At 38.3% G+C, this 21,169-nt stretch overlaps 1 protein-coding gene across 9 annotated transcripts in view; it reads left to right on the top strand.

Moving 5' to 3' along the window:
• Nucleotides 1-21,169, top strand: part of shank3a (SH3 and multiple ankyrin repeat domains 3a) — a 292,611-nt gene that overhangs the window by 214,792 nt on the left and 56,650 nt on the right. For all 9 annotated transcript variants that reach the window (XR_015850861.1, XM_088339875.1, XM_088339876.1 and 6 more), the window contains one exon: nt 3,981-4,094. Coding sequence is in view for 8 of the 9 variants with exons in the window: in XM_088339875.1 (XP_088196001.1) it covers nt 3,981-4,094 (114 nt within the window). In the remaining variant the exon portion in view is untranslated. The remainder of the gene's footprint in view (nt 1-3,980; nt 4,095-21,169) is intronic.

Raw genomic sequence — 21,169 nt, 5'->3', positions numbered from 1 at the left:
TTCTGTGAAACAACAAATAAAATATGAAATAGAAAAATACACTTTTAGCTTTTTTAACAGTTCATGGATCCTTTGTTTTAGTATTTTTTACAGCCTTTGTTTTGTGACCTATTAAAAGCTCTTTGTCCAGGTAAAGGATTTTGCATTTGCTGTATTTTAAATGATAATTTATGTATTTAATTTGATTGAATTTAAAGTGAAAAAAACATTGAAATGTAATTTAAAATATTTACAGATCTACCAAAAAAGTTTTAGCTTTTAACACTGAACAGATTTAAAGCCTAACAACAACACAGAATCCCTGAAAATGCATAACAATCAAATATGAATCGAAAATATTAACGCTTTCAGTGACATAACTAAATGAGGAAATAATGAAAAAAATATTTACTATTGTATTCTAACCAATTTAGACACAGATCCTCTGAAAAACACACAAAAAATATAAACTGAAATAAGAACAAATTCAAATAAAAAAGATCAGGAGTCTCTATGGAAGATTGAATGCACTCTGCTTTGGACCCATCATCAAAATTAGTATGAATTTTGCTTATGTTCCTGCTTTTTATACATACAGTACATTTTTTGTCCTCCGTATTGAACTCCATTTTTCCGACTATTGAGCCTTTTTCCTGTCGGTAAAGGCAGAATGGCAGAATTCATGTCAGTTTATTGAAATACAATTATCGTAGATCATAGATAGGAACATCTCAGATAAACTCAAAGTATGTGCTAGCAGCAAGATAGTGACTTTATTTTGTGATCAAAGTCAACAACAACAAAAACTGTTATTTTGATCAGCGCTGGATTTCTTCTTTTAATAGTCCCAAAAATTGGAAAACAAGTATTTAAAAAGTGCTTGAGTTTGGCCATTAAAAATGTGTACAGACTTTGAATTATGCGCCGGGCTCGGCTTGCATCACCACGCCAGAGGACGTTTACCGCATCGTTTAGCAAGCTGTCCAGGGTCCCGTTGCAACTTCATACAGCCGTATCCTAGCAACCGAATGGAAGGAGGCTTCATCGGGCAAAGATTCACTTCCAGCTGTTGTGTGTATCAGCTCGCTGGCTGAGTCCTCCATGGGCGATCAATATCAGCTCTGCATTTATCTCTAATTACCATGGTGCAACTTCTCTCCTTTGCCTCTAAGCCCTGCGAGCACCTAGCGGCAGCCTCATTCGGCGCCGCTGGCCAGTGGCGGTTCTACACTAAATTACTTCCTGGGTGAGACCACCTCTAAGCGCTCAAAAAAAAGGCTTAAATAATAAATACAAATACACTACATACATAAAATGGTAAATATGAACAGTAGTTTCACCCGTGGGCAGCATGGTGGCACAGTGGTTAGCGCATGTGCGGCACAGTTCATGTCTTGGGAACCTCCTGCGCGGGTTCAAATCCAGCTCCAGACTTCCTGTGCAGAGTTTGTATGTTCTCCACGTGCTTGCGTTGGTTTCCTCCGGGCACTCCGATTTCCTCCCACATTCCAAAAACATGCATTTCAGGTGAATTGGCCGGTCCAAATTGTCCCTAGGTGTGAATGAGCGAGTGAGTTGTCTGTCCCTGTGTGCCCTGCGATTGGCTGGCAACCAGTTCAGGGTGTCCCCTGCCCACTGCCTGATGACTGCTGGGTTGGGCTCCAGCACCCCCCGCGACCCTACTGAGGATAAGCGGTGTAGCTAATGAGATGAGATGAGTTTCACCCATTTTAAAATTGCAGAATTTAAAAGTTCATATCTGAGATATATTGCACAAAACACATAGAGGTTTCTGTCCTTTTTAGATAATAAAATCCACATCTCATATATTCTTTGCAATTTCTGTGTTTCGCCATGCTCAACATGTGCGAACAAACTTTACTAGTCTTTTTTGGGTGTGAAATTTCAGATGCCAAATCACATTTGCGGTGCATCTAGTGTTCAGGCGTGTACATGACCCTCAGTTATTCTTTCTTAGTATTATTTTGCCAAAGCAAAGGCATGCGACCCACTGAAAATGGGACCCACTTTTGGGTCGCAAACCACCATTTTTAGAAACACTGCTCTATATGTCTGCTTTTGAACAGACAGTCTGGCAACAGGTTGTATTTTGTGGGGTAGTATGCTAAGCACGGCAGCAGACAGAAAAAAAACATAAAGAAAATGTTTGGGGGCCCTCTGGTGGACATGTCCAGCTTACCATACTGCAGTAGAGCCAATAACATAATAATAAAGGACCTTTTATGACACAACGTACGTCAGTGGACATTATTTAGACCTGAACTTAAAAGTATGATAACTTAGCCGTTTATAAATATGTTTGGACTTCCAACCACTCAAAATGTTCTGTGGCACTAGACCATCAAACATATATAGTTTTTCATGTATTTACTTTTTCAAATGACTTTGGAGTAGTCAGAAAGTGGCGCCTTTTTTTTTTTCTTTTGAAAATATGCCAATTTTTTGACAATAGCGGTTACACCAAAAACCTCACGTGTTAATTTTGTCTGCAAAGCACTAATATTTCTGCTTTAGTGCCACCAGGCGGTGTATCTACTCAACAAAAAAATGTACTTCGCATACAATTGACTCTGGCACTGAAGAGAAAAATAACAAAATCCTGGGAAATGCACTGAAATACACAAGGTTTGTGTTATATCAAAGATTATAACGGATGTCTATACGTCCAAATAATGTACATAGAGTGTTTTGTGTACAGTTTGTTGTTATCTCCCGAATGCAATATCGTAATAATCACAGCACAATGCCATTTTGGACATCTTCATGTTCTCATAACCCGGAGAACTGGGAGGTCGCTGGTTCGCGCCTCGACCGAGACATACCTAATTGGTATAATGGCGGCGCCCTCTGGCAGCGGCTGCACCGACTCGCTACAACGGGTCAGGTGTATCGACATTTCGTTCTGTGTACATTGTTACAAAGAATGACAATACAAAGGAAATTATTATTATTATTATTATTAAAATGTGTTTACTTTTCAATGTTTTCTCTTTGATTGAAAATACAAAAAAAATGCTTGAGGCTGTTGGAAAATATATAGCGTATGTACTGTAAATCACCTTTTTTAGGGAATTTTGTGGCTGTTAAATGGTTTTGCACTATTTTATCATTGCACTATTGTTACAATGCACTATTTTTCATTGCATAATTGTTACTTTCGCCAGTTTCCAAACACACCCTTGTGAATATTGTGCCTTTTAATCCTGACATTTTTTTGCGTCTTAGTTTCGTCTTTTAACTCTTTACTACATATATTCTGTTGTTCCATGTTTAATCCTGCGCAAACAATGTTCAATTTGTTGTTATCATTGACAACAAAGACAATTCTATCTTTTATAAATGAATGAAAATCCATTTTGTTTTGTTTTGGGGTTTTTTGGGACAAAAGCGCGGCTGGAGTACTCTGAGTTAGTTTCAATTGAGACACATGGGAAAAATACATATTTTATTATTTATAGTTTTGATCATCTTTTTACTAAGGATGAACAGATTTATCAGCCAACTAAATTACCACACTTACCTTAATTTGAGGAAGCATTCGTAGGCCAATACCTTATAAGGCAAACCATTTTCACCCCAACCGTCTTCCCCTTTTCATTGTTCTTCTTCTACTCAGTTGATTAAGTGGAGAGCAGGGAGAAAATTACTTCTTGTGCCATTTAAACATCCGTTTTATTTTTGTACAGTAAAACAAGATTGGAAATGTGAAGTAAAAAATGGGATCCCTAAAAATTAATAAAGAAAAAAAGCTTCTAATTATTCCCCCTAAAAATGAAACTTAATTTCATAAACAGTCAAGATTAGTCTTTGAACCCCTAGCCCCGTTATAGACCACATGTTCAATCCGCCATTGAAATGTCCTTCCTGGCTTTGGTTTTCCGCATCGTGTTATGGTCCGCCTCCCAAAGGCTCACGTCAGCTACAAAATTTTACGAGCACCCGTTTGCAAATCTAACTCTGCTTTCTCGCCGTGCTTCCAGTGCTGAGCATCGGTGAAGGAGGCTTCTGGGAAGGCAACGTCAAAGGAAGGACGGGCTGGTTTCCTGCCGACTGCGTGGAAGAAGTTCAGATGAGGCAGTTTGACCCTCGGCTAGGTAAGTCACACGTATCAAAGATCTTCCACGTGTTTGCAGTTAAAGAAATACATATTAATCTATTTTTAAATTTGTCATTGATATTGTAGTTGACCTAGATACATTCAGGGTGTCCACCAATGCTCTTTAAGGCTGGTGGGCCATCAGGCTTTATCTTCTCTCATCAAGCTATCTATGAATATTATTGGACAACCTTTGTGTGCAGTCTTTTTCCCCAAAATGCAGAACCACTGACTGCTATATAGGTCAAAGATGTATTTTGACTTATGTTGAAATATTGAAATGTGTCATGGTGATGATTGCATGAGTTATTCATTTTTAATAATGGTATTCGTTCTGTCATTTATAAATCCTTCACTTATTAAGTCATCATTAAAGCACTTCATGATTATTCGTGTATTTTAGTTAAAGTATTTACTTCTTGATATAAGACCTCAAGTTCTTAACATATCCATTTTTCCTTTTTTTTTTCAGTCCATACATGGTTTTAACCGGTGTTTTTTAGTTTTCAGTCAAGAGATGGCTTTGAGTTTTATCAGTTCTTGACAAAACTGATTTAGACAAAGGTCTGTTGTAAATTAAGGATTTTTCCAACTACCTCTCAAGTTTTGTTTTGCCATAACCCACCCACGTAGCATAACGTAGATAAAAGTGATTATCAGCCATGTTGGACTGTGTGATTGCAAATCAAACAGTTTGATTCTGTGCCATATTTGTTCCTGCAATATTCTGAAAAACCTTAACCACACTACTCAGCACTTGTTTTACCCGTTACTCAACCTTGATGTAAACAAACACGCGGAGGAAGTAAGAGCTGCTTGTCTTCATGGTTAATGCAAGTGTATTTTTTCCACAAGTTTGTGTGGCTGCACTTGTGTTTCTTCCTAATGAAGCTAGGTAAAGCGAGAAAGGCTTACATTTTATTTTTTTACCTGACAAACTGGGTTTAGACTAAAAGCTGTGGTTAAATAGGGATTGTTCCATTAACTTTTTGTTCCTTCTTCTTCATGGAGCGCTCTCCAAGTCTAAAAGTAATTGTCACCCATTTTGATGACACGCTCGTGAAACTCACCCATCGGTGAAGCATGACCGCATGTCGTGCATGTTTTGGAGATTTTCTTCTCCAACTGAGGTGATGCAAATTTTCAGCTTGTTAGCAAGCTGTGCAGGAGCTTGAGAATAATAATCCAGGTGATTCGACTCACCTGGATTAGAGCAGAGAAACTCCCAAAACATGCAGGGAATGCGGCTCTCAAGGACTGGGTGCGCGGCACAAGCCATTGTCCTGTTGATCATTTGTGGCCAGAATATTATGTTATCATAAAACTTACAAGAAACGAATAAGCTGCTCGTCTTAGTCTAGTGCTGTTTTTATCAAATCACAACGCAGTTGTCAAAAACACACGGAAGAATAAAAAAGCCTCTCTTCTTCAGTTATGTTACTAGAATTGGATGAGTTAAACAAGCTACAAAATGTTAGAATATAGTCCTTTGTTTTTCTTTATATTTAGACTAAATGTTGGTAAATTTGTTGTTGGTTACAACTTTAGCTGAAGCTTATTTCCCGACAGGTTATGTTTCAGATAGAGGTGTGCAGTTTCCTCCTTTGTTGGGTGTCGACTAAGAGCGATGAAAAAGGGCAGAATCCCTAAATACTCAATTTAAATGCATTGACGGCTAAGGCAAAGAAGAAGAAATGAAGAAAAAAGAAAGGAGGAAAGCAGTGAGACATATGGCGGCTCCTACGTTAAGCGAATGCAGCCAAGTGGCACTTTGCACAGAGGGAGGTTCAGCAGAAACCCGCAAATGTATTACAATCCACTCACTTATCAGTGGGGATGCATCAAACACATTATTTGACTTCATATTCAACATCTTTATCAGGGGGGGTATTATATTTGAAATAAATGCCTTTCATGTTACATAAAAACAAGTTCTCACTCCATTGGCTTAATAATTTACACCTTTGAAGAATTTTTTTCTTGCAACGTTAACTGTTCCTTAAAAAAAAACATAATAAAAAATAAGGAACACAGGCAAATCTTCTATGTGGTAGAAGATTTTACAAATTTTAAAAAACATGTTCTATCAAGATGAAATATTAAACCCACCTACCATGTGCTAGTGAAAATAATTTTGCTTATCTTAAGTAAGTATACATGTTCTTATTTTTATTAAAATATGATTGATGTTCAACTATCTGAAAACAGGGAATAATTACTGTTAAAAGTTTTGTGTCAATGGGGTAACATTTGTTTTTGCAGTGTAACAAAGTTCTCGGGCACAAATAGGAATATTTTACCATTTATAAAGAAAAATGACAGTAAGTAGATTTTTTTGCATTGCGTGTACAATTTTCAAGGCTAAGTCCAGTCACATTTTTTGGATAGCACTTAATCACATTAGACGTTTGTCTAGTGTGTTGATTCCTATTGAAACTGAAGAGATACATATTACAGGCGACACTTAAGTGTATATTTAAATACAAGGGTTTAGCAAGTATCAATACCATGTATTGTATACTGTATGTGCAGATATCATGTTCAAAGGTATGGGTTCTCAGGATATATAACAGTATGGACTTCCTTATAGTTGCCACTTAACAATCATTAACCACAAATTAAAGGAGTTCTATTTTGCCATTACCTAGATGCAATAGTAAGGAAATGTTTTTCGTTTTTTTTTATTTATTTATTTATTTTTTTTTATACAGAGGTTAAGGTAATTTATGTACTAAGATCGGTATTTGGAATTAATATTAGCGTTACTGGGGCAGCACGGCGGCGCAGTGGTTAGCGCTTGTGCGGCACAGTTCATGTCATGGGAACCTGTCGTGGGTTCAAATCCAGCTCCATACTTCCTGTGCGGAGTTTGTATGTTCTCCCCGTGCTTTATTTTTGTATTTTTATGAGGGTGTTGACATCATGCTCGTTAAGAATTGAATTAATATTAAAATTTTAACTTACAATGAATATTCTATGAATATTTGGCTGCCAAGAAAATGTTCAATTCTTATCCGTAGTATCAGTTTTCATCGTATCACTTGGCCTCTAATTTGTAAAGTCCTCTTTCATTTCCCCCAGTGATATCTATCATTTCCTTACAGCACGAGACCGTAAATTGTGGATTTTCTGCCATTTTCTCCCAATTAACGGGAAGCGACTGCATAATATCCACTTGTGTAACCTCATTACGTTCCATTGAGCCAGCAGTGTGGGTTCCTGTACAAAACCATGGGAATGAAATAGCAGCGTGATCTTTTTACTGAATTGCATGCTAATTTGTGAGCGATACTAAGACCGGGAAATTAATCTCTTCCCCAGACTAATGAACTTTGAGCCAATGTACACAGACGCAGGGCTTTTGTTTACCTAAGCATGCAGGCGTCATCGACAGTTAGGCCGATATCGAAGCGGGCACACAATTGCAACGAGGACCCGTCTTCTCGTTTTTTGTAGCCCTCTGTGTCCTTTTATCAGTCATCCCTCAGAGGGCTCCATCATTCTTCTCTCAAAATGGACCATGGAAAGTGGTGGATGAAAAAGAAAAAAAGAATGAAATGATTGCTTGGTCCGAACTGAGCGGGCGGACGTTTATCTTGGAGCAGGTGAAAAATGAACGCAGCCACAACACGGGGAAAGAAAGGACGAATGAAGGCGTGAAGGACCTGATAGGGAACATGAGGCAGAAAAACAAATTCTATTGATTGGAGTCATTAGGAATAGAGTTGGGGTGAGATTGTTTTGAGTTGGCTTTGTAGAGCATTCCGAAGGCACCTTGCCGAGAAGCTGATGCTTTATCGATCCCACAAATCGTAGATTATTCAGCATGGGCAAAATAAATTTTCCTAGGCTAATCGGTCGGCTCCAAAACTAACTATCTATTTTATTGTATTCATATATAACTAACTGTGTTATGTAATAATGTTATTTTCTTTTCACATCAGGGTTTCTGTCAAGGTTTGGCGGAGAGGGTCAAAACGGGGACACATGAGCAGAGTTGATAGCTTCATTGGGGAAAAGGGAATTACCAAAAAGCACTCCTCATGTGAAGGGAAGGATGAAAGGGCAACACGAACACATTCAAAAATTCACGACTGGAAGAAGAGAAAAGTGTTTCTAGGGTACAGTATGGGTGTCACAAAGGTCAGGAAACAAGCACTGGCAGGCGGAAACGGCATTGGCATTGAGAGCAAAGATCCAACAGATGAATCTGTTGCCACAGTCGTTAATGAGATTTAGGTGGATGATCGGAGGCAAATGTGGGGATTCTCCAGTCCATTTGTGTGTTGTCACCATCTGGTGAAGAATTGCCGTTCTGGATCATGGCAGTTGCTGTCACTTTAGATTTCGGGAAGTGCTTTCAGGCATAGAATAAATAAAATCAGACTGTTTGATCCCTTTTTATAGACAGCAAATTAAAGTTGCACCGTTGTGGGACTGAACACAGTAAATGCACCTCTATGCTGTTGATGATATTCATTTTTTTTGCCATTAGACAGCAGTAAAAAGCATGTGGATCACAGTCCACAACAAACACATACTGTATTGATCAGCTTATGAAAAGGCAAAGGCTGATGGGAAACTTATGCAAACTTTGCCACTGCCAATTATTTTATTTATGTCTATATTGTTTGTTTTTTCGATACAGATGGCATTTACATTCTAATATTTCTGTATATACAAAAAGTTGACAAATCAAAACAAAAACATACAACAAAGACCCAATTCAAATGACCTTGTTGTCCAACAAAGCAAAATAGATTGGATGTCAGCAAAAGTACATTTACGCTGCAAAATGTCCATGTGGGAAATTGAGGGAATGTAGTTTTAAATGTCAATGTCCATACTATTCGGACTGAGACCTGGAGGCAACCTGGAAACCTGGATTGGCTTTTAAGCCTTGACGCTTTCTGGAAGTGTTCTGGCTCTTGGGCCAGTTTAGTGGAAGTGATTTTAGTGCTTGTGTCTGTCGCGGGAGCGATGACAATACTAGTAGGAGTGTGAGAAGCAAACACTTTCTTTGAAGATCAGGAAATAAGATGAGGACATCCAAGGAGCTTGACAAAAGCCGACTGACTACCATGTGGTCAAAAAGACAAATGCCTTCTCAAATCTGGGAGGGAACAACCCTTAGGACCCCTGCACAATATTGGGCTCTTGCAAATAATATATGAAGGATGGCAAATTTCAGTCTTAGGTCATTTTAAAAAAAAAATGGACACTGTTGCAAATAAACTCATACATTTTTGGGAAAACAGTTTAGATTATAAAGAGAGTGGATGTCAAAAATGTTTTACCATCAGAAATGTGAGTCAACTGAAGATTCATATTTGCAAAAGTTTAGACTTTCAGTTTCTCGGCTACATTTCTTAAAACAAATGTCGGTCATGTATAACTACGCATTGGCAAAATTAATAGTTTTGACACATCAAAGAGAATAGACATAACATGTCATCATACTGAACAGTGTTCTGTTTTAAACACTGAGGTTTTTCAGTGTCTTCTTTTAAATCAACCTTGAAGTGATACTGCCCCCTGCTTGCTTGACTTGGGAGAGGTGTAGCAGTGACACGCCTGCTTCATTTCAAAGCTGACCTATTCTTATTATCACACTATTTTTACTCACGGTACCAGAGACCGATATTGATTTTTTTTTATGCATGTTACATTACAATTAGAATAGATTATAGATGACGCACAAAAGGCATTAGATTCTATCGCACTATCACACAGTTTTTATTTACGGTACCAGAAACGTGTGTTAATTTCGTTGTGCCTTTTATTTTACCATGACATAAGATTTGTAAATTACAATGCTTAGAATAGAGATGCCCAATGAATAGGCATTATGTTCTCTCGCATTACCACACAACTTCTTTCACTGTACCAGAGACGAATAATAATTTCATGGTGCATTTTATGTTTCACTGACACTAAATTTGTCACTTGCAATGCTTGGAGTAGAATCGATTTATAAATGACTGACAAAAAGGCATTGGATTCTATCGAGCTATCAAACCATTTTTACTCACTGCACCAGGGACGAATGTCAATTTTGTTGTGCCTTTTATGTTACCATGATTTGTCACTTACAGTGCTTAGAATAGTGTCATAATAATGAGATAAAATCTACTGTCCTTTCGCATGTCATTTATATGACTGTTAGAATTAGGCACTCTCCTGGCTGTGATCTGTGTTAGCTTACTGTTGCAGCTAACTGCAAAGTTTGAACTTAGGAAAAGTGCAACAAAAATTCATACCAATTTTTATAATATAAAAAATAAGGGGTGCACGTTTTACACAAATAAATGGAGTATTTACAATATTTTTTCCTACCTTTTTCCTTAAACCTAAATTAAGGATTCTTGGTTAACATCTATGCTTTTTCTGTCCCAGTAAATACAAATATGCAGTATATAGTACTAACAGGTATTGGTTACTGATATCACTATTTTTTTTTTTTAAGTTTATCTTATATAATGAAATTGTGAATATGTTTGATTGCTAATAAGATTTTCGAGAAGGGTTGTTCAAACCTCACATTGTGTTTGCTGTTAAAAACGTCATATTGGAATATAATATTGTGAATGTGCTTAATTGCTGTTGAGATTGTCATGATTGTTTTCTGTTATTAGTGTCAATAAATTTGTTCAAACCAAAAAAAAAAAAAACATGGTGTTTGATCAACTTTGGCAGAGGTCAGGGACACTTTTGACCCAAAATCTACCAAACCCACTCTCTAGACAAAAGGTAATTCTTCAGCACATTTTATTTCACAGTGCATCATTTTATTTGATCAAATCTATGACTTAAAAATAATAATAATAAGCCTCTGCCCTATAACAATGTAAATATACCTCTTAAAATGTGTCTCCCACCCTCACTTGAGTGTTGAGGTTGAGGCTCATTTTGACCGTCATTTTTGTCCTGAATAATGGTTTCAAAATCAAAGTTATTTTGTAAAAATGTCACAAAATACTGCAAACGATAAGGATATTGGTGTGTTTACTTTCGGCGCAGACTGCACTGAGCGAGAGAGAGAGAGATAAGGAAGTACCTTGCGCTGTGTGCAGGGATCTGCCCACCTCTACCGCTCACCCAATGAAATTGCTCTGAGTGGTTTGTTTGATGTTCTTATTTATTTACAGTTGATCAGTGGGTTTTCATTCCAAAGTATCTCAACAGTTATCATACATAATTTAATGAACTTCCAAATTTAATTTCCCCCTATGTTCCAGTCCGGAGCCTTCGCTCTGAAAATGCTGGTCTACTAGTGATCCCAAGAGCCAAGAAGAGATCCACAGGTTCGAGAGCATTGTGGAATGCTCTTCCCCCTGAGATTTAATCTGCAACCTCAGTGGAAATGTTTAAATCTAAACTTAAAACACACTTCTATTCTATACCATATGAATAACCTATATTTTATGTTGACAATATGTTTATTATTTGTTATTGCAATATCCATTGCAACCTGGTCATCCTGAATAGGAATGACTTCATGTGCGGTCCAATCTCAAGGTTTCTTCATTTTCCTCATGTTGAGGTTTTTGAGTTTTTCCTTACCCTGATGTAGGTTTTAGATCAGGGGATGGTGTAATTATAGTAGGTGGTTTGCAATAATCTGTGGTCTGTGCCTGGGACTTCCTGTGATTAAGGGCTATACAAATAAACATGAGTTGACTTGAACTTCAAATTAAAAGGTTTCTTAGCGACCTACTACTAAAATGGCCCATGTTGGTGTGACACCCTGCCTGTAAACTGTTGTTGAAAATGTGCCCTATATAGACTGGACTGAACCATAATCAGGATGAAATTACTTAACTTTAGAATGTCACTTAGTAATGTGCAAGAGGTAAATTGTATCTCCGAGACATTATGTACTCATGAAAAGAGCCATAAATGGCCCTTAAGTATTAAGTTCCCAACCACTGTTCTATTGGGAAACTATCCAACTGCACACCTGCATTCACTTTTACAATAAATACACTCTAAGTAGAATTACAGATACTAGAATTTAAAAAGAAAGAGATAAAACCCCAATTTTAAAAGTAACTTTTTCCTTTGATGAAAACAGACGCTTTCTACGGCAGTTTGACTACAAGAGGCACACACTTTTTCATTCACGAGTGTGCACTTGAATGACTCAGAGCCGCATGAATCAGTTCAGTCGTGCCAGGCTGGGGCTATTTTTAGCACAGCCATTAAGAAGTTTGGAAATGTGTCTGCACATCCGCGGAATACATAAACATCCGATAGGTTGCTGCAGTACGGAGAGAGAGAATGATGCAATGGACTCGAGAGGGAACACCTGGTGAAAAAACTTGACGGACAAAACCTACACCTACATGTGCACATGCATTTGAGTTGGAGAAGTCACTGGATGTGCACAATACAGATTATATTGACTCTAGCAGATATCTTTACAAACTTTTTAAAATGAGCATGTTGTGAAGGGGTGGGGCCACTGCTCACCCTAGTCGTAATTTGTTGGAGGGTGTCGTTTCAGTAGGCCTAAATAAGTTGAAAGTTAAATAATTTTCTCTATTAAGTACTCTATGTGTTAACAATGTTCATAGAGCCATTATGCCAGGGATATTCACATTGTGCCTGCAGGCACTAGGGTGCCCACAAAGAGCAGCTAAGGTGCCCTCAAACCTGTTGGAGAATTAGCTCAACAGTGCCAGGTCATTGTTATTTTATAGAAAGATGATTTTTTAAGTAGTTTACAGAATTTATTCAACCATACTTCAAATAATTAACCTAGTAATAACATGTTTTTTTTGCATACTAAACGAGGTGACCTTTGCGCTAATTACTAACAAAAAGTAGCTACCAGCTTGAAAAAGATTGGAGAACTCTGCATTTGGCTTTATTTTCCATTGTGCCTATCTACTTTTATCTTACTTTTATTAGACCTGTTCAAGATGAATCACATTTGGTTCGAGGAAAGGGGGCTAGGGGGTTGCTGGATTAAGACATTATGCTCGTCTCTGTAGTTTTTTTAATTATCATTTTATTATCATTGTTGACAACCGAAACTCGCATTTCTAATTGACCAAGGCGAAACTCCTGGAAGGAAGTTGGATAGAGTTGGTAATGTTTTAGTTAGGTAGAGAAACACAGGATTCTGTATAATTGTGCCTAATTTGAAAATTGTACCTAACCAATGCGTAGTAAACTACCCCAAATCCAGACAGCATGGGGCCATTTTGTGCCCAAATGACAAGTGACCTTGATAAATGAGGTCCGGTTGGTGGGTCAGATTAGGAGGCATTGTGGCAAATGTTTTGGATATATATGGTGCGTGGTAGGTTGCTGTGTGCTGTGCAGTTTTTATGAGGATAGTAGAGCTTGTGTGAGAGTGGGGAGTGAATTGATGGAATGGTCTCTTGTAAGAGTGGGTCTAAGGAAAGGCTTTGCCATGTCGCCTTGTCTGTTCAATTTCTATATGGATGGAGTGGTGCTTGAGGTGGATGTAAGTTCAGGGAGAGAAAGAATAGAGTGTGATGGTGGGTTGGATGTAAGTCAACTGTTGTTCGCAGATGACGGATGGTGGCTGACTCTGCAGCTGGACGGAGTGCTTTGGTAGAGGGGTTTGATAGAGTGTGTAAGAGAAGGAAGCCAAAGGTGATTTCAGACTGGAGCAAGGTATTGAGGTGTTCGAGAGTTGGTGAGGTCGGCTGTTTAGAGATTTTGTTAAATAGAATAGAATAGAATAGAATATACCTTTATTGTCATTGCTACAAATGGGCTAACATATTGTGACAACGAAATTGGGCAATGGTGTAAAGCTGCAGAAGGTAGATGCTTTTTAGTATTTCGGTTGGTATGTGGTAGCAGGTGGAGGTTTCAAGTAGTATACGAAGAAGAGGGTGGGCAAAGTGTGCAAGGAAATAGGTGTGCTAAACGGATTGTTCACATGTAGAGATTTGGTAATGGATGGTGAGCGGGGATTGTATGAAGGTCTAGTGGTACCAACAGTAATGTATGGCTCAGAGGCGTTGGGTTTAAGGGTAAAAAAGCAAAATATGTTAAATGTTTTTGAAATGAGATTTTCGAGTCATTTTTGATGAGACACGACAGGATAGGTTAAAGAATGAGGAAGTAAGGGGAATAACTGGTGTGGGGAGAGAGCTTGCTGAGAGTTTTGATGAAAATGTTCTGAGATGGTCTGGACAAATGGAAAGAATGGATGAAGGCCATTTGACTAAAAGAGTATGTAGTGCAGAAGTGGTGGGAAATAGAATGAGAGGAACGCCTAAATATGGTTAGATGGATAGGGTGAAACGTGCTCTGGATGTGACGTAAATAATTTAATGGATGCATTAGTGTGTGCTAGGGATAGATGTGAGTGGCAAAGGATAGTTGAAAACGACTTATATCTACGCATATGATGAGGAGTGTGTAAACCAGTGTATGCAGACGGGCCTCTCTGCTGATTAAGGGTCGAATGGAAAAGCAACTCACCCCTTGTTGTGCTGTGGGCTTAATGTTCGGTGTCAAGTTAGGAAGAGGTCAATGTGAATGTTTTTGATCATAGGCACCTCGCAATAAGGGGATATGGCTTTGGTATATGGATTAATTTATTCACAATCATTTGAAATGAATGTAAGAATGTGCTGACTATTTATTTACATTAATTAATTTGTCAACTAAACATTTTTATTGAGAAGAGGTTCTGCACAACCGTGCAACCGTATATATATATTTTTTTTTGCTACAGCTTTTAGAAAGGTATGTTGAACATGGACAGATTGTTCTTCCTCCACGTGTTCGTTTAACATCCGGCTAGCGAAATGCGGAATGAAGCAGTTCTGTTGAAGTTTTTATTGCAATAAAAACAAATACCCAAAAAATTAAATAGTATAGTCTGGGCTTGTAAGAACAGAACAAGGCTGCAATGCTTACAAAGTTGCCGACAACCATTTATATACAGTACCAGGGGATGGATCTAAGGGGGCTTTGACAAAAACCAAACATAAGTCAATGGATAATTCCCCCAATCCCAGTTTTACATCAGTCTTTTGTCTATCCTGCAGGTGTTTTGATAAGACTCTAGGCAAGACTCAGGGCTTCCCCTAAGGGTAAATCAAAACATTGCTCAAAACAATGCAGGGACTGCATAACGACTTCATAAATTGATACATTGAGAATTCACGTGAATAAGACAAGAAGTAAATAAGTAATTAATTACATCAAAGTACATGAATAATCATAAAGTGTATTAATTACTTCAAAAGTATTATCATGATTAAAATGTTGATAGGATTATTGATTTTATATGAATAAAATAATGTAAAGGATATAATTGGAAAACTCATACAATTATAACTATATGCACTGACACATTTTAATATTGTAACAAAATGTATTCTTTTTATATATACCATATCTACTCTGTATATTGTGAAAAAAGGGAAAAGAGGTAATTGGATAAACAACACCACATACCAATTGCTAACTGTTTTATCCCAAAATGGAGACCGAGCATTGTTTAGTCAGCCAACCTCATCATTTGGTTGCTGTGTCGTGCTCACATGTGACAAAGAGCCGGAGGATAATGTCGTTTCATTGCAGCGTAATCACTACTTTGCACGCACACACAATGAAATTTTTGTTTTTTCGGGTGACGGGTTTAAACGACAAACGCTCAGTGACAAAATATGCCATGGGGGTTTAATTAGCAAAATGATGGGGTGCAGACAAGAGCTCATCAAGCCTGTAGCAAGACAAGATTGTTTTCCTTGCCTCGGATTAAATCTTAAATTGATAATATTAAGGCTAAAATGTGAGCTTCCTTTTTTTTTTTTGCAAAATATCTGGTATGAATACATATGGTACCACATATGAAGTGAAATTTAAAAAATAAAAGGACAATCGAGCTGTTCTGACTTTCATAAATAAGACAGATAAAGTTCGCATTAGGGCAAAAACAAATTGATTTGAACGTATTTAAAAATAATTTATACCAAATCATTTATATATATATCTCATCTCATCAGCTGCACCGCTTATCCTCAGTAGGGTCGCGGGGATGCTGGAGCCCATCCCAGCAATCATCGGGCAGTGGGCAGGGGACACCCTGGACTAGTTGCCAGCCAATCGCAGGGCACACGGGGACGTACAACTCACTCGCTCAGTCACACCTAGGGACAATTTGGACCGGCCAATTCACCTGAAATGCATGTTTTTGAAATGTGGGAGGAAACCGGAGTGCCCGGAGGAAACCCACGCAAGCACGGGGAGAACATACATACTCCGCACAGTAAGGCTGGGAGCAGGATTTGAACCCACTCAGGAGGTTCCCACGACCTCAGAACTGTGCCGTACACGCGCTAACCACTGCGCCGCCGTGCTGCCCATATATCTCATCTCATCTCATCTCATCTCATTAGCCGTACCGCTTATCCTCATTAGGGTCGCGGGGGGCCGGAGCCCATCCCAGCCATCTCCAGGCAGTGGGCAGGGGACACCCTGAACTGGTTGCCAGCCAATCGCAGGGCACACGGGGACAGACAACTCACTCGCTCGCTCATTCACACCTAGGGACAATTTGACCGGCCAATTCACCTGAAATGCATGTCTTTGGAATGTGGGAGGAAACCGGAGTGCCCGGAGGAAACCCACGCAAGCACGGGGAGAACATACAAACTCCGCACAGGAAGTCTGGAGCTGGATTTGAACCCACGACAGGTTCCCATGACATGAACTGTGCCGCACAAGCGCTAACCACTGCGCCGCCGTGCTCTGCCTATATATATATATATATATATATATATATATGTGTGTAAAATATCCTCCTCACTCATTATCAGACTTCCCCAAGTATGTTTCTTGGTATGGCATGTGCAATTTTGAGTGCTTACAAACACTTAGCTGAGACACCCTATGTCCATTTTGTCTCTGGGCTTCAAACCACTCAAATATCTCCTCCATTTTGAGTACTGTCCATGTTTGGATCCCCTGTTCGTCTGACATTGTTTTCATTAACGCCAAACTTTCTTCCTGCTTCGAGGTTGCTTGTTTTCCATGGGCCTTTATCACTTTTGGCTTGAAGTCAACAATATATGATATTGTCTTTTTCTCTAGGCATGGTGTATTGCAAAAATAATTTCATAAATAACATCATCAAAATTCATCACACTTCTACCATAAATTATGTGGCTGTGTGCTATCCTTTGCCTGATTGATTACCCCTTGGTTCCTTCCTTCGCGCTCCCTAAGGTTCTCTGTTGGTGACAATTAAATATGTGCATACGAGTCAACGCAATGATTTCAGTACTCTTTAGTTCTAAATTTGGCTTATATGTGAGTAAATACGGTATTTATCCAATTTTATTTAAGATTCAAACTATTAGTAACATTGATTTTCATTATAACCCAACAACTTTAGACACATTTAATGTGCTTTTTCAACTACTGTCTTTTCCAGGGTCTTAGTAGCACTTAGCCAAAAATGCAAATTTTGATAAGAAAAACATACATTGGTCGTGTTGAAGTACTAGGAGTATTTTTTGCAACTTATGAAACGATGCCACTAAATTATTGAACACTACGCCGCTAGTTTTGAGCCTCACAGAAGAAGCTAGAATTCAGAGTAGAAAAGACCATTATAGGTTTAATATAAAAGAAGAAGTTTGTATGATGGTAAGAGAATGATATGAATAATTAAAAGATATTGTTTTTTTGAAGAAGCTACTCTTTGGCATAAAGGATTAGGCTTTAATCTTAAGCAAGTGCTTTTCAGATTTTTCATGCCAATTAACAATGAAAAAATGGCTCCAATCTTTTATATGCTAAATATAACACCGACAAGGTCTGTGTCCCATTTGCTTTACCTTCGATTTTCCTTGTTGTCACGGTATCGCACAGGTCCAGTCTTGCCCTTGGCACTTCAAATGTCATGTTAACACATCTGACATGAAAGCTGTTTCTTGTATGTGCATTCTCGGTCTGGCTGTCACTTTTCTTATCGTAGCATGTCACTACTGAAACTGCTTTTTAAAGAGAAATTGCATACAGGTTTGTTGTCCATCCAAATTTTCAGGTTGTACATTTGTAAGGTCAAAGAGTAAATCCGCCCTAAGGGACTAAACTAGTCACAACAAAAACAGTTACACACATCCCTGTCCAGAAACAAATATTGTGTTCTCACAGAGATACAATATTCCAAGGCTTTACTTGTCCCAGACACGTTTAAAAGTTTAAAGTTATTTTGCAGAGAATACATTTTAGTGTTTCCTTTTGTGTGAGGCCTTGAATATGGCATCGAGTATGAAATACAGTGGGGCAAATAAGTATTTAGTCAACCACAAATTGGGTAAGTTTTCCTACTTGAAAAGATTTGAGAGGCCTGTAATTGTAAACATAGGTAAACATAAACTATTAGAGACAGAATGTGGAAAAATACAGAAAATCACATTTGTTTGTTTTTTTTATTATTTCCCAATTAGATTGGAAAATGAGTATTTGGTCACCTACAAGATTTTAGGCTGTTACGTTAACTGTATTATTTGGCACCTGTTTTAAATCATTAACGGTATAAAAGACATCTGACCACATCCTCAGTCAGTTACACTTCAAACTCTGGTGTGGCCAAGACCAATAAGTTGTTGAATGACACCAGAGACAAATTTGTAGACCTGCACTAGGCTGGGAAAATGGAATCTGCAAAAGTTGAAAGGTTGGTGTAAAGAAATCAATTGTGGGAGCGATTCTAATCTACCTCGATCTCAAGCTCCATGCAAGATCTCACACCGTGATGTCAAAATGATAACAAGAACGGTGAGCAAGATCCTAGAAACACACAGGGGGATCCAGTGAATGACCTATCCGGGCACTGGTGCTGTGGAATGCTCTTCCCCCTGAGATCCCATCTGCAACCTCAGTAGAAATGTTTAAATCTAAGCTTAAAATACACTTCTACTCTATAGCATATGAATAACCTATAATTTTCTTGGACAATATCTCTGTATTATTTGTGATTGCAACATCTTTTGCTGTCTGGTAATCCTGGGGGGATGCCACATGTGCGGTCCTATCTCAAGGTTTCTTCATTTTCCTCATGTTGAGGTTTTTTAGTTTTTCCTTGCCCTCGTGTTGGTTCCAGATCAGGGGATGGTGTAATAATAGTCTGAAAAAATAGTCTGTGTAATAACCTGTGAAGCCCTTTGAGACTTTTTGTGATTAAGGGCTATACAAATAAAAATGACTTGACTTGACTTGACCTACAGAGAGCTGTGACCAGAGTAACAAAGGCTACTATGAGTCACACAATGCCGTCGCATGTAATGAGTTGTATTTAATATTATTGTTGATAAACACAGAAAAGATGCAATCAACACGTGAAACATAAAATACACACATACTAAACGATTATGTGTGTAACATGTATTGTGTGGAGTCAGCAGACTTTAGCATATCAGACTAATCCATCTTATTATGAGAAAGGCAAGCCAAGGTGCAGACTGTAAAGCACCGTTTGGAAGACGGGTCTGATATTAAAGCCGAGCTGAGTCAGCAATATCGGACAGATGGCTCAAAAAAGGGGAAATGGAGAGGAGGGTGCTACTAGTATGGAGCGCCCCGTTGTACGAGTCTACGCGAGTGTGTGTCGTCGCTTGAGCGAATCTGTTTTTCATCAGGTGCGACGCGAGACGTCTTTCACTCGGCTGAGGAGCAAGCCACACGGAAGGGTAATAGAAGGCGACGGCCTGATGGTAAAAAAATGATGGCAGGGATGAATCACCGTGGAGCTTCTCCACTCGAGAAGACATATCGCGCTTGACAAGGAAGCCTGATTGGAGGACAGCAGGTCACATGCACATAAACGCGCACATTCGCCTGATAACATCAAGAGTGCGGGCGCCGGTTCACTGCAGATTTCCTCCATTGCTCTCCTTCGAAACCGATTTTGTACTATCGGTGTCCAAACGTTGACACCAAATCTGTCTTCACAAAAGCTGAGCAAAAACTCTTCCAAATCACTTGTACAGGCGGATTTCAAACTTTTTTGGGGTGATATACACCTTGTGCAATATACAGAGATCTTTCAGTTCATGGGGAGCAGAACCAACCGCAAATTCATTAAGGGAGAGAGAGAGAGAGAAAGAGAGAGACAGAGAGAAAGAGAGAGAGAGCAAGTAGAAAACCGTTTGATTTTAAAGATAAACAGTATTTTAAATTAGTCCATGTTTTTTTTCCTTGATGCGCTTCATTGAAGCTGACTTGCCACATTATCAACTGAGAGTGAGTGAGAGAGAGAGGGAGTGAAAGAGAGCAAATAGAAAACAGCTTGATTTTAAAGGTAAACAATACATATTTATATACATTTTTTATTTTTTGGGGGGGCGCACCTGTATTAAAGTCCACTTACCGACAGAAAGACATAGATAGAGAGAACAAATACAAAATCGTTAGATTTTAAAGGTAAGCAGTACATATTTATATATATTTTTTTAGACTTTTGGATGATTAAAGCCAACTTACCAACAGAAAGAGAGAAAACAAATAGGAAATGGTTACATTTTAAAGGTAAAACGGTACATATTTTAAATTAATTTATGTTGTTTTGTTATTAAAGCCCTCTTAACATCAGAGAGAGAGAGGGAGAGAGAAAACTGAAATATTTTAACAGTAAACCCGACATATTATAGATTAATCGATGCTTTTCTTTTTTGGAATTGGGCACACATTCATTAAAGCCGACTCACCGACTGAGAGAGATAACAAATAGAAAACAGTTCGATTTTAAAGGCAAACAGTACCTTTTTTATATTAGTTGATGTTTTTTTGTATTTTGGGGGGAAGGCGCACCTTCTATAATGCTGACTTGCTGACAGAAAGAGAGAGAACAAATAGAAAACTGTTACATTTTAAAGGTAAACACTGCATATTTTAAATTAGTTTGTTATGTTGTTTTGTTTTAGGGGGGCGTACCTTAATTAAAAGCAGACTTAACGACAGAGAGTGAGCAAGAGAAAGAGATAATAGATAGAAAACTGTTAGATTTAGATGTTAAACTTTACATATTTCATGTTTTCCTTTTTTGGCGGGGACACTTTTATTAAAGCC

This window comes from Urocampus carinirostris, chromosome 7 (assembly GCF_059441175.1).
Source record: "Urocampus carinirostris isolate Australia breed hairy pipefish chromosome 7, RoL_Ucar_1.0, whole genome shotgun sequence".
Lineage (NCBI taxonomy): Eukaryota > Metazoa > Chordata > Actinopteri > Syngnathiformes > Syngnathidae > Urocampus > Urocampus carinirostris.
This window is presented reverse-complemented; position numbering and strand designations above follow the sequence as displayed.